The sequence below is a fragment of the Bos javanicus genome, chromosome 16 (genome assembly GCF_032452875.1).
Source record: "Bos javanicus breed banteng chromosome 16, ARS-OSU_banteng_1.0, whole genome shotgun sequence".
Classification (NCBI taxonomy): domain Eukaryota; kingdom Metazoa; phylum Chordata; class Mammalia; order Artiodactyla; family Bovidae; genus Bos; species Bos javanicus.
The window spans coordinates 28,966,249-28,980,984 of record NC_083883.1 but is presented as its reverse complement, the minus strand read 5'-3'; the positions used below and the strand labels follow the sequence as shown (position 1 = coordinate 28,980,984).

Genomic DNA, 14,736 nt, shown 5'->3' with positions numbered 1-14,736 from the left:
GCTTTGTGTATAGTAATGCTTCCTAAGGCCCACTTGACTTCACACTCCAGGATATCTGGTTCTAGGTGAGTGACCACACCATCATGGTTATCCAGGTCATTAAGAACTTTTTTTGGTGTAGTTCCATATATTCTTGCTACCTCTTCTTAATCTCTTCTGCTTTTGTGAGGCCCTTACCATTTCTGTTCTGTATTCATTTCATCTTTCCTTGAAATGGTCCTTTGATATCTCCAATTTTCTTGAAGAGATCTCCAGTCTTTCCCATCCTATTGTCTTCCTCTATCTCTCTGCACTGTTCATTTAAGAAAGCCTTCTTACCTCTCCTTGATGTTCTCTGGAATTCTGCATTCAATTGAGTATATCCTTCCCTTTCCCCTTTGCCTTTTCTTCTCTTGCCTTTTGCTTTCTCAGCTATTTGTAAGCCTCCGTAGACAACCACTTTGTCTTCTTGCATTTCTTCTTCTTTTGGATGATTTTAATCACTGCATCCTGTAAAATGTTATGAATCTCTATCTTTAGTTCTTTAGATACTCTGTCTACCAGATCTAATCTCCTGAAACTGTTCATCACCTCCACTGTGTAATCATAAGGGATTTGATTAAGGTCAGAATGAATGGCCTAATTTAAGCCTGAATTTTGCAATAAGGAGCTGATGATTTGAGCCACAGCTGGCTCCAGGTCTTGTTTTTGCTGACTGTATAGACCATTGTCTTTAATAATTGTCTATAATGCCTTTAAAATGTTGTATAAACCATTCAACATCACAATAATCCAAGTCTATGGCCCAACCACTAATGCTGAAGCTTAAGTTGACTGGTTCTATGAAGTCCTACAAGACCTTCTAGAACTAACACCAAAAAAAGGTGTTCATCACAGAGGATTGGAATGCAAAAGCAGGAAGTCAAGAGATACCTGGAGTAACAGGCAAGTTTGGCCTTGTAGTAAAAAATGAGCTGGGCAAAGACTAACAGTTTTGTCAAAAGAACACACTGATGATAGCAACACCCTTTTCCAACAACACAAGAGACAATTACACATGGATGTCACCAAATAGTCAAAACCTATGCTTGTGAATGGACAAATTGTGACATTTTCACAAAGAAATACACAGTGAAAATGAATGAAGACCTCCTACATGTACAATGGATTAATCAGAGGGACATAACGTTGAACAAAAATGCAAGTCACAGAAGAACATAGTGATTCCACTAAAGTTAAAACGTGCAAAGTTGATTCAATATAGTAGTTATCTCAGATGATGGGATGGCATAAGCTTTAGATAGGTACGCTAGGGAACTTCAAAGATAAACCAGTACTTTTTAAAAACAACTCAGTGGTGTATATATGAATGTTTGTATATTATTATTTATATCTTACATATACTTCATAAATATCCTTTTATGGCTACTTGCTATTTAATAAAAATTAAAAATAATATATAGTTGTCATGTTGGATATGGACTAGAAAACTGGAAAAATTTAGGTGGTTATAGCAACAGTATAGGAAAGAAATAATAAACTTTTGGTCTAGGATGCTGATGATCAAGATGTAGATAAATGAAAGAATCTGAAGGCACAACTGACAGGTAAAAACCATAGTTACAATGTTCTATCATTTAAAAGCAAATGTGGCATAAATGTCTCAGGATCTCATAATGAGATTATAGGAAAGCCTCAATAGTGAAACCCTATCCTACAAAATGGCAGAATTGTGGGGTGAGCACAACTATATCGCTATAGTTTCTATAACTATAATTATTGAACATTTACTCTACACCAGCTACTACTCTAGATATCTGGTACATCACAGCATTATTCCAGTTTTATTTATAAATGAAAAAAATCAAAGATCAAAACTATTTAGTAACTTGTTCAACATTTCTCAGCTCATAAGGGCAGATTCATAAAATAAATTCACATCAACTTTATTCCACTCTCAAAAATGTAGTGTCTGGACAAACGTATTCATATTACCTAGATAACTTACCAAAATCTGGTGATCTTGTATTAGATATACAGAGACTCTAAGTTAGAATAAAATAAATTTAATTGAATTTTGATATTAGGAAGTCACAGATTATTGGTTTATTGACAGATAATCCTGTTTCTATTAGAGTGTTTGGCACTTAGTAGTTAATAAAACATATCTTTGAATGAATGTAGCTGACCTGTTTTCCACATCTTTGAATTTAACAGAAACTTTTGAATGTGAAATTATCTCCTCAGATGAAATGTCCTTCAAATCTTCACCTTAAAAAAGAAAGAGAATTTTTCCACAATTAACAACAGACCTAAAATTTAGCTGGTTAATTAATGAGGTGTTATCTTTAACATGGGCTTCCCCCAGGGCTCGGCCATAAAGATCCACCTGCAATGCAGGAGCTGCAGGAGACACAAGTTTGATCCTTGGGTCAGGAAGATCCCCTGGAGGAGGGCAAGACAACCTACTCCAGTATTCTTGCCTGGAGAATCCCATGGACAGAGGAGCCTGGTGGGCTACAGTCCATAGGGTCGCAGAGAGTTGAACATGACTGATGTGACTTAGAATACACACATGCAACCTTGACCACTGTTTACTTTGTGAACTGTCATAGAACATCCTTATTTCACATCAGTATCTTAGACTTATCAGACCAACTAGTTATCTTATCCCATCAAAAGTATGTTATCTTTTCTAAGATAAGAGGAGCAGAGAATGTATCTGCAATTGTTGAATTGATTACTATTTATTTGAAGAACAAATCTGTATATATATGTTCCTTATTCTATTCTAGCAACTTTTTTAAGTTTGATTATTCCAAAATAAAAACTTTAAAACATTCAGGTCACCACCATCAAATATGGTGTGCATTACAAAGTAAATAATAAATAAGTTCTAATACATGAAGCATTAAAAAAAGAAAGCTGTATGTTTCAAAGAAAACTATATCAAAGTAAACATCACACAGGTACAGTTTTTAGTTGTCTCTTTTCTACTTTCCATCATTCATTTTTTTCTCAAGTCATCCATTTCACAGAGGAACACAAAGAGTGAATGATTCCTCATTATTCCTTGGCTTTTTTTTCTTTTATAATATTTGTCTTCTTTATATTAAAATAACATAGGGAACTTCTGGGGGAATGAACACAGAAAGATGCTGGAAGAGTGATGCTCTCAGAGAGAGATGGAAGCTTCCCACCCTCTTCCTCTGTGTTTCGCGCATTTCTCCCACTTGGCTGTTCCTGAGTTTTATCCACTGTAAGAAACAGGTGAATGGTGCTTGAGTGCCTTCTGTGAGTATCATTCACACGTGTTCTGGGGACACTTTCTTCAAAGGACCAGAAAGCATCCAGTTTAATCCCAGATTCATGGGGTTGTTGCAGATTACTGCTTGTTTCACTAAGACAAGAGGTAATCCATCATCGAGTATGAACTGTCAATTCTCTGTGTCTATACTGTCAAGACTCGCAAGTATAAGATGGGATCCTTGTTTACTTCATAACCAGCAAGATAAGACATGTGGAACCTTCTCCATAGAAAGAAATTTAAAGGGAAATGGGTCATTGCAAAGGCTAAAAGTTATATTGTTTTTATCAGACTGTGGAAGACTCTACACTCACATTTGAAAAATTACTGTTTAAAACAGTACAAACTGATGAGGGGTTGGTGGCGTGAGAAGAGGGGGGAGCAGTGTGGAATTGTGGGAATATTCCTAGTCTGGAAGATAGAACTCATGGATTTTGAGCCCATGTGGAAAATTCTTAAAGAGATGGGAGTATCAAACTACCTTACTTGTCTCCTGAGAAATCTGTATGCAGGTCAAGAAGCAACAGAACCAGACATGGAACAATGGACTAGTTAAAAATTCAGAAAGGAGAATGACAAGGCTTATATTGTCACCCTGCTTATTTAACTTATATGCAGAGTACATCATGAGAAATGCCAGGCTGGATGAATCTCAAGCTAGAATCAGGCATTGCCAGGAGAAATACCAATCTCAGATATGTAGGTGACACAACCCTAATAGCAGAAAGTGAAGAGGAACTAAAAAATCTATTGATGAAGGTGAAAGAGGAGAGTGAAAAAGTTGGCTTAAAACTCAACATTCAAAAAACTAAAATCATGGCATCTGGCCTCATCATTTCAAGGCAAATAGAAGAGGAAAAAGTGGAAACAGTGACAGATTTTATTTTCCTGGGCTTCAAAATCACTGTGGACGGTGACTGCAGCTGAAATTAAAAGACACTTGCTGCTTGGAAGAAAAGCTATGACAAACCTAGACAGGGTATTAAAAAGCAGAGACAGCACTCTGCTGACAAACACCTGTATAGTCAAAGCTATGGTTTTTCCAGTAGTCATGTACATTCGTGCAAGTTGGACCATAAAGAAGGCTGGGAGCCAAAGAATTGATGCTTTTGAACTGTGGTGCTGGAGAAGACTCCTGAGCGTCCCTCGGACAGCAAGACGGTTAAACTAATTAATTCTAAGGAAATTAACCCTGAATATTCATTGGAAGGCTGATGCTGATGATGAAGTTCCAATACTTGGGCCACCTGATGTGAAGAGCTGACTCATGGAAAAGACCCTCATGCTTGGAAAGATTGAGGGCAGGAGAAGGGGTGACAAAGAATGAGATGATTGGATGACATCACCGACTCAATGGACATGAGTCTGAGCAAACTCCAAGAGATAGTCAATGACAGGGAAGCCTGGCATGCTATAGTACATGAGGTCGCAAAGAGTCAGACATGACTAAGCAACTGAACAACAACAAATGTGCCAAAAATGTTCCTTTTTTCTTCCATCTTCAATATTAAAATGGTTACACACACAAAAAGGCTTAAAGATTTATATGATCTGAAGAGAAACCAGAGTATTAAATGGCTACACAAAAATTCACTAATTTTGATAAGTTTTTTTAAAATGCATGCTCGTATGACAGCTGTCACACAATCTAACAAAAAATTTTGAAATTAAGTTAAAAGATAATTAAGCACAGAAAAAACAGAACAAACTTTTTGGCCAATCCCCAAAATGTTTTCTTCCTTTCTCCCTAGTCTAAGTTACTCAAGAAAATGGTTGCAGTTCCCTTTGGAGAAGAACTAGTAACTATTTTGTAACTACTTCCCATGATTGTGCAGAGGGTCCCAGCTTCTTCTATTCAGTGAGTTCTGTGCCTGAAAGCCATGTCAGGCTTGGAAATGAGCAAGGGATCATGACTTTTTACTGAGGCAGCTACCCTCAGCCTTCTGGTCATTCATCCTTGACTTCTTATAACACAAACTAATGAACCTCGTTTGTTGCCCATATATTTTGCTCCTAGAGATACTATAATAACCATCTTAATAACTCTTTGAGAATCATCACTGGTCCTTTGCCTACTGCTGCTTCTAGTTATGCTGTGGTTTGCTAACTGTCAAAGGGAAGAACAATAGCCCATTCAGAACCACGAGGAGAAGGGGAAAGAGAAAACCTAAATATTCTCCTCCATTTTGTCTCCCACTCATGGTAGTATTCGGTTCTCTTCTGTTCAGGGTTTCTGTTTTCCCTCACAGGAACCTTAGCCATCTTGTCTCCCCAGGGATTTCTCACAATTTCTTTAATTCAATAGATCCTAACTGGGTTGGGGGTTTTTTGCTAATTTGCCATCTCACCAGGAACCAAATATGGCTTTTCTGGTGGCTCAGCTGGTTAAGAATCTGCCTGCAATGTGGGAGACCTGGGTTCAATCCCTGGGTGGGGAAAGCCCCTAGAATAAGGAAAAGGACCCACTCCAGTATTCTGGCCTGGAGAATTCCATGGACTGTATAGTCCATCGGGTCGCAAAGAGTCAGACATGAATGAACGACTTTCTCAGGAACCAGATAGAACCAGTGTTTGAATGTAGGCATTCTGACTCCAGAGACCATGCCTTTAGCCATAATGCTGTACAGTTTTCTGGACATTTTGATTTCTTCTTACACATATTTTACTACTTTCCATGTGTATGTTTTTGTATGATTACAGCTTACACCTAGGATTTTGGACCATTTTTTCCCCCCACTATTTTTATCTCTGAGACTCTTTAAAACATAGTAAAAATTATTATCCCCTGATAGAGACCTACAAGGATTCCTTATTCTATTTTTTCTTGTTACCCTTAAGCACTTAGAGATATCAATTTATTGATATACTCTTTTATAAATGATTTTTAATTTGTTCCATGTGCAAGTCTGCTCTTGGTTCAAATGGACTGAAAACCTCTGGCTTTCCTTTCTTTCTTTTATAATCAAATAGAAGGTGATAAATAACTGACATTGACTAAGATATAATATCACTGATATGACTTAGGGGCAAAAACTCACGTAGTTCAAAGATTCCAGTTTTACTCATGAATTCAAAGAATGCATCAAGAATTCTGCAGAGAGTTGTAACAATTGTTATGTCTTGTACAGGAAATGGCTGAAATTTCTGATGTTTCTTTATAAACTGTAGTCCATCTGGGACACTACTTTTAATCATCAATTCAAGACAATCCACTTCTGATTTATTCATAATTTTAGAATTTTTCAGAAGCCATGACTTAACATAAGGCTCCCATCCCAGATCAACAGGATTCTAATAATAGAAAGCACAAGGTAATTTAATGTTAATTAATAAAATTACAGTGTCCACCTACTTTCTTACTATCTCTTTATTTCACTACTGCCCCTGCCAAATAATGGTTTAGCATCAGCATTCATTAAAGGGCAAGTGATCAAAAACACTTTAAAGAATTACTCTTCCTGATTTTTAACCACAATCCTACACAACAACAAGCAACTGGAGGATTATGTGTAGGGAGCTGTGTTCTATGCACATGTGGTAAGAGGAACTGCTTACCCAGAAAATCAGCAGTTCAGTGGTTACACTGAGCTAAGGAGATTAGAACATAGGGCTGCTGCTGCTGCTGCTAAGTCACTTCAGTCGTGTCCGACTCTGTGCGACCCCATAGACGGCAGCCCACCAGGCTCCCCCATCCCTGGGATTCTCCAGGCAAGAACATGGAGTGGGTTGCCATTTCCTTCTCCAATGCATGAAAGTGAAAAGTGAAAGTGAAGTCGCTCAGTCGTGTCCGACTCTTAGCGACCCCATGGACTGCAGCCCACCAGGCTCCTCCATCCATGGGATTTTCCAGGCAAGAGTACTGGAGTGGGGTGCCATTGCCTTCTCCAAACATAGGGCTAATCATGGCTAATAATTAATTTCATGTGTAGGGAACATTCATTCTTTGCTGTATTTTCTATTCCTTACCACTGCATTGGTAATGCATTTCGTAAGTCCCGAGACTCATGGAGGGGCTTCCCAAGTGGTTCAGTGGATAAAGAAACTGCTTGTCAATGCAGGAGACACAGGAGATTTGGGTTCAATCCCTGGACCGGGAAGATCTCCTGGAGGAGGGCGTGGCAACCACTCCAGTATTCTTACCTGGAGAATCCCATGGACAGAGGAGCCTGGTGGGCTACAGTCCATAGCGTTGTACAGAGTTGGACATGACTGAAGCGACTGAGAATGCATGCAAGAGTCATGGAGTGGTCATGAAAAGCCTTCAGGGCAAACATTCCTTGATTGGAAAAATAATTCCTATCAAGTAACTCAACCTATTGAAATCACTACTTACGCATGGTTGTGGAAAATACTGACATTCCAATTACTGAGTGGACCGACTAAGCATATTAGTAACAGTAGTAATTAACATTCGTATTTACTTCTGGGTTAGGAGGCTTTGGAGAAGGCAATGGCACCCCACTCCAGTACTCTTGCCTGGAAAATCCCATGGATGGAGGAGCCTGGTAGGCTGCAGTCCATGGGGTCGCTAAGAGTCAGACACGACTGAGCGACTTCACTTTCACTTTTCACTTTCATGCATTGGAGAAGGAAATGGCAACCCACTCCATGTTCTTGCCTGGAGAATCCCAGGGACGGGGAGCCTGGTGGGCTGCTGTCTATGGGGTCGCACAGAGTCGGACACGACTGAAGCAACTTAGCAGCAGCAGTAGGAAGCTTTGCTGCTGCTGCTGCTAAGTTGCTTCAGTTGTGTCCGACTCTGTGTGACCCCACAGACGGCAGCCCACCAGGGGACATAAAATTTCCTAACTACTAGGATAGCCCTGCTGAATCCAGAGGAAGCAAAATAAGCATAAAATGCTGCAGATAATGACTAAATAATAAATTTTCTTTGGTAAGAAATTTGTATTAGAAACTTACCATATAGACCATTGCACATCTGCTGACAATAGCAGGACTAGCTTGAGCTAGACTGTCCACTTCAAAGATCACTCTGATTTTACTAGTCAGAGTTATTCTCTCGCTGTTTGCCAAGCACAAGGTCCTAGTGTCATCTAGCATAGAATTTAGATTTTCTACCCAGAAGCTATCCACTGGACCATCTAAGACAATCCACTGCCAGTCAAAGTCTGGAGAGAAAAATATTTGTAATGTAATTGAGAAAAACCTCATTCTCCTCTCCTTACAATCTTGCTAATTTTCTCTTTTAGTTAGAAAGTACTTTCTAATTAAGATGAAGAATGATGTCCTAGAAAACCCTAGAATGAATGTGCTTAAATGAGTCTCGTATATATTTTGAATATTCATAACACATACTTAGCAATACTTTAAATATTGTTTTGGTATTCTTAGTTTGCTGAATTGTATAATTAACCCTGAAAATTTGAGTTAGAGAAAGATCCATGAATCTAGTTTTTCCATAACAATATGGTTTGTTTCCCCTTTCAACCCGGGAATATTTTTTGGATATGCTGCCTCTGGGAAATAAAGGGAAATAGGATGTCCTTTGAAGAAAGAATCAAGTAGTCACAGCTGTTAAGAGTATTTCACTTGGGGAACTCATTTTCTTCACTTTGCACACTCTACACCCAGCACATTGCTCCACAATATTAGAAAGTCTATTGGTCAGGATACACGGATCATTATAGAGATTAAAAAAACAGTTAAACACCTGAAACACAAAAGCATCCCAGAAGAACAGGAGAGTAGAGCTGGGATCCAGACAGCCTGTCTTGGGCTGAAATAACTGCCTTGGATCCCCTGATGAAAGAAATATCATGCTCAATCATTGTACTCTCCCACATTGAATACCAAAACTGATACACAAAATTCAGGAATCCTAAAATGTAGACACAATAGTAGAAATCTCTTTCAAAGTCAGGAACATAAATATACTACTGGTGGATATGTTGATATGACATTCAACATGGAGTAGAAAAAGCCATGACTGGGGCTTCTGCAGTAGACTGTTGGCTCTTTTGGAGCAGGGATCTTTTCATGAATACTCTCTGTCCCTCTGGCACATAGCAAACTGGCAGATAATGGGTATACAATTCATTTGAGATGAATACGCTTGGGTTGTATGATTTGGCCCGGGAATGCTTAGATTGTCTGAAAATACTATTGTAGGTTGCCACTGCTACTTCTAACCTGATATTTATTCCTACCTTTAGTATCTACTTGGTTCTTGTGAGATATTAATGGTCATTTGTAAAATGAATGGGCTATGTAAGTGCTAGTATTTATATATATAATTATATATGTACACTAATATATAAAAGCTTTAAATAAACACATGAGGAAAAAATAAATGGTACAAGGACAAAATATCACTCATCAAAAATGTTTTTAAAGACGTAAATAGAGCTCATGTTGGTTCAGTTTTTCTTCTATGTTAATCAATAATCTTTACTGAATTTATTAATAATACTTACTTTGACTTTCTGAAATTTTAATATCTTTCTCCATCTCCTTCTCAAAAATATGATAATCAGAATCTGCTGTGTCAGAGAAATCAAGCTTGAAAACCTAAAATATGTAATCAATAATGTTTAAACTTTTATTTGATCATACTTTTGTACTCAAATAGTCTATATGTCAATACACTTTTTTGAGTAATAAAAATATAAGAGGTTTTGCAGCTGAAAGGCAAACACGTAACCGGGACAGTATAATGGAATTGAGTTATGACTACTGGTCATTTTCTTTCAGAAAATTCTTTTATTTTAGTTGTTGTTTTCATAAAGATAGAACATATTTTTATAATATTCAAGTACTACAGCAAAGCTCAGAGAATAAAGAAAAAGTTCTCTGAACTGCCACCACCTTTAAAAAAAAAAAAAAGACAGTTGACATTTTGGTGTATATTTTTCTTAGACCTTCCTTCATTATGGAGTTTTTATATTTTAAGGCACATAAGAATTACCTGCAGGGTTATTAAATTCTAACACCTCAACTTTGGAGACTCAGATTGAGTAAGTTTGAGATGGAGCCCAAGATTTTCATTTTTAATATACTCCCCAGGTGATTCAAATATAGGTTGTTATGTCAATCTCTGAGGAATTCTGATCTTCATTATCTGGGGGTGTGGTGGGTGTGGGGAATGTCCTATTTATCTCCCCAGTGAGGCTGAGTATTATACCATCAGTTGACTGGCACTGGCTTCCTTTACCACCAAGTGTAGAGGAAGAGAAGACCAAAATCTAGAGCTGTGCTAGGGGCACAGTAAGGGTTCTGAAGAGAGAGCCCAAACATTGGTGTGAGCATCATGTTTCAATCAGGTCTTAGCAATGCAACAAACAATAGGTGCTTCTAATTCCCAAGTCTCATTGGGAAGAAGAAAAGTAAGTCCAAGGCTATTTCCAATTATTTTTCCTATTACAAAAGTCTGCAATTATCATCCCTGTAGATAAGACATTATTCAGTTCAGTTCAGTTCAGTCACTCAGTCGTGTCCGACTCTTTGCGACCCCATGAATTGCAGCACACCAGGCCTCCCTGTCCATCACAAACTCCTGGAGTTCACCCAAACTCACGTCCATGAAGTCGGTGATGCCATCCAGCCATCTCATCCTCTGTCATCCCCTTCTCCTCCTGCCCCCAATCCCTCCCAGCATCAGTCTTTTCCAATGAGTCAGCTCTTTGCATGAGGTTGCCAAAGTATTGGTGTTTCAGCCTCAGCATCATTCCTTCCAAAGAACGCCCGGGACCAATCTCCTTTAGAATGGACTGGTTGGATGTCCTTGCAGTCCAAGGGACTCTCAAGAGTCTTTTCCAACACCACAGTTCAAAAGCATCAATTCTTTGGCGCTCAGCTTTCTTCACAGTCCAACTCTCACACCCATCCATGACGACTGGAAAAACCATAGGCTTGACTAGATAGACCTTTGTCGGCAAAGTAATGTCTCTGCTTTTGAATATGCTATCTAGGTTGGTCATAACTTTCCTTTCAAGGAGTAACTGTCTTTTAATTTCATGGCTGAAATCACCATCTGCAGTGATTTTGGAGCCCAATGCTCTACTCCATTTTTTCCCCTGTATACAGATTTTTTAAAATGTGAAATTGTGAGTCCAACATTATATACTTTAACCTTTAATGCTGCTGCTGCTGCTGCTAAGTCGCTTCAGTCGTGTCCGACTCTGTGCAACCCTGAGACGGCAGCCCACCAGGCTCCCCCATCCCTGGGATTCTCCAGGCAAGAATACTGGAGTGGGTTGCCATTTCCTTCTCTAATGCAGGAAAGTGAAAAGTGAAAGTGAAGTCACTCAGTCGTGTCCAACTCTTAGCGACCCCATGGAACCCAGCCTACCAGGCTCCTCCATCCATGGGATTTTCCAGGCAAGAGTACTGGAGTGGGGTGCCATTGCCTTCTCCCGCTTGCTTTGCAGGTGCATTCTTTACCTGCTGAGCCATCAAAGAAGCCCAGAAGGAAAATATTGGCCTTAAGTGATACATTAGACCAATGGATTTAATAGATATATACAGACTATTTTATCCCAAAACAGCAGAATTCACATTCTTTTCAAGTGCACATGAAACTTTATCTAAAATATATTACATTTAGGCCACAAAACAAATAACAATAAATTTAAGAAGATTTAAATCAGATTTAGCATCTTTTCTAACAACAACAGTGGGAAGCAGATGAATTATTCAATTGTGTCAGAACAATTTTACATTTGGGAAAAAAGTTAAACACACACACCAAAATAAATTATATTAATACACAGATGAAAATTTTAAAAGGTTTATTATATGTTTGTTATTAAGTAACCAGTGATATAACAATAATATTAGAATAGGGAAAGGTGTTACTGAAAAGTTAGAATGTACAAAAGAATATATTGTAAACTTATTTTCATTGATTGTCAGAAATAAGTATAACACAGATGACAAATACATTTTTAATTCTTTTAAACATACCATTCTCAATGTGAAAACAGCAATAATACAACAAAATTTTATTTCCTTAGGACAAATTACTAGGAATAGATTTCTAAATCAAACAAAATGACAAATTAAAAATATCAATATGTATTTCCAAAACTAACACCAGACATGTATGAATCTCTACTTCACAACCTTATAATTATCAAATATTAGTTCTCTATTTCTAAAAATTTGTTTGGTTTCAAATGTTATCTTTTTTGTTATTACACTTTAGTATAGGGTAAATATGGAGAAGGAAATGGCAACCCACTCCAGTACTCTTGCCTGGAGAATCCCATGGATGGAGGGGCCTGGTGGGCTGCAGTCTATGGGGTTGCAAAGAGTTGGACACGACTAAGCAACTAACACACGCACACACACAGATAGGGTAAATATAGTATATAGTAAATGAAATTCACTACTAATCTCTACTTATTACTAATAAGAATATAAACTTACAGTTTTTTTGCTATTCATATTTATTCTTTGATGAATTTTGTATTAAATAGTTTACACATTTTACTGAAGTATTTTTGAATCTCATTAATTTGGAAGTTACATTGGTGGTGCTGGAATCATTAGGTTATCCTCTACTTATGCTTAATCCACTGTGTTATTCTTTAAAAGCAAGTACCTTTAACTTCATTTTATCATTTATTAATCATTTTAAAACACAATGGTACACGTACACAATGGGAATGTATGTTGGTACAGTCACTATGGAGACCAGTATGGAGTTCCTGAAATACTAAAAATAAAACTTCAGAATGGGAGAAAATAATAGCAAATGAAGCAACCGACAAACAACTAATCTCAAAAATATACAAGCAACTCCTACAGCTCAACTCCAGAAAAATAAACGACCCAATCAAAAAATGGGCCAAAGAACTAAATAGACATTTCTCCAAAAAAGACATACAGATGGCTAACAAACACATGAAAAGATGCTCAACATCACTCATTATCAGAGAAATGCAAATCAAAACCACCATGAGGTACCATTTCACACCAGTCAGAATGGCTGCGATCCAAAAGTCTACAAATAATCAATGCTGGAGAGGGTGTGGAGAAAAGGGAACCCTCTTACACTGTTGGTGGGAATGCAAACTAGTACAGCCACTATGGAGAACAGTGTGGAGATTCCTTAAAAAACTGGAAATAGAACTGCCTTATGATCCAGCAATCCCACTGCTGGGCATACACACTGAGGAAACCAGAAGGGAAAGAGACACGTGTACCCCAATGTTCATCGCAGCACTGTTTATAATAGCCAAGACATGGAAGCAACCTAGATGTCCATCAGCAGATGAATGGATAAAGAAAGCAGTGGTACATATACACAATGGAGTATTACTTAGCCATTAAAAAGAATACATTTGAATCAGTTCTAATGAGGTGGATGAAACTGGAGCCTATTATACAGAATGAAGTAAGCCAGAAGGAAAAACATAAATACAGTATACTAACGCATATATATGGAATTTAGAAAGATGGTAACAATAACCCGGTGTACGAGACAGCAAAAGAGACACTGATGTATAGAACAGTCTTATGGACTCTGTGGGAGAGGGAGAGGGTGGGAAGATTTGGGAGAATGGCAATGAAACATGTAAAATATCATGTAGGAAACGAGTTGCCAGTCCAGGTTCGATGCATGATGCTGGATGCCTGGGGCTGGTGCACTGGGACGGCCCAGAGGGATGGTATGGGGAGGGAGGAGGGAGGAGGGTTCGGGATGGGGAACACATGTATACCTGTGGCGGATTCATTTTGATATTTGGCAAAACTAATACAATTATGTAAAGTTTAAAAATAAAATAAAATTAGAGAAAAAAAAAAAAACTACCGTATGACCCAGCAATCCCACTTGTGGGCATATACTTGGAAAAAACCATAATTCAAAAAGATACATGCACTCCAATGTTTATTGCAGCGCTATTTCTAATAGCCAGGACATGGAAGCAACCTAAATGTCCATCAACAGAGGAACAGATAAAGAAAGATACACATATACAATGGAATATTACTCAGCCATAAAAACACCATCTGCACCAACATGGATGGACCAGAGATTGTCATACTGAGTGAAGTTAAGTCAGAAAGAAAAAGACAAATATATGATACTGCTTACATGTGGAATCTAAAAAATAGAGTGCAAAATGAACTTATCTACCAAACAAAAATAAAGTTACAGATGTAGAAAGCAAACTTATAGATACCAAGGGGGGAATGGATGGGTGGCATGAATTGGGAGACTGGAATTGACATATACAGACTGCTGTGTATAAAGAGATAACTAATGAGAACCTAATATATAGCACAGGGAACTCTACTCAGTGCTCTGGGTGAGCTAAATGGGAAGAAATCTAAAAACAAGGCAATATATTTATATGTATAACTAATTCACGTTGCTGTACAGCAGAAACTAACACAACATTGTAAAGCAACTCTATTTCAATAAAAATTAATTAAAAAACCCCCAAAATCCACAAGGTACATTTTCTGTTTTGTAATAGCTCATT

General features: G+C 37.9%; 1 protein-coding gene across 2 annotated transcripts in view; it reads right to left on the bottom strand.

Moving 5' to 3' along the window:
• DNAH14 (dynein axonemal heavy chain 14) overlaps positions 1–14,736 on the bottom strand; it is a 394,303-nt gene that overhangs the window by 158,629 nt on the left and 220,938 nt on the right. For both annotated transcript variants that reach the window (XM_061382365.1, XM_061382363.1), the window contains 4 exons: positions 9,721–9,814; positions 8,207–8,415; positions 6,325–6,577; positions 2,169–2,250 (listed from right to left, as the gene is read on the bottom strand). In XM_061382365.1, the coding sequence (XP_061238349.1) occupies positions 2,169–2,250; positions 6,325–6,577; positions 8,207–8,415; positions 9,721–9,814 (638 nt within the window). The remainder of the gene's footprint in view (positions 1–2,168; positions 2,251–6,324; positions 6,578–8,206; positions 8,416–9,720; positions 9,815–14,736) is intronic.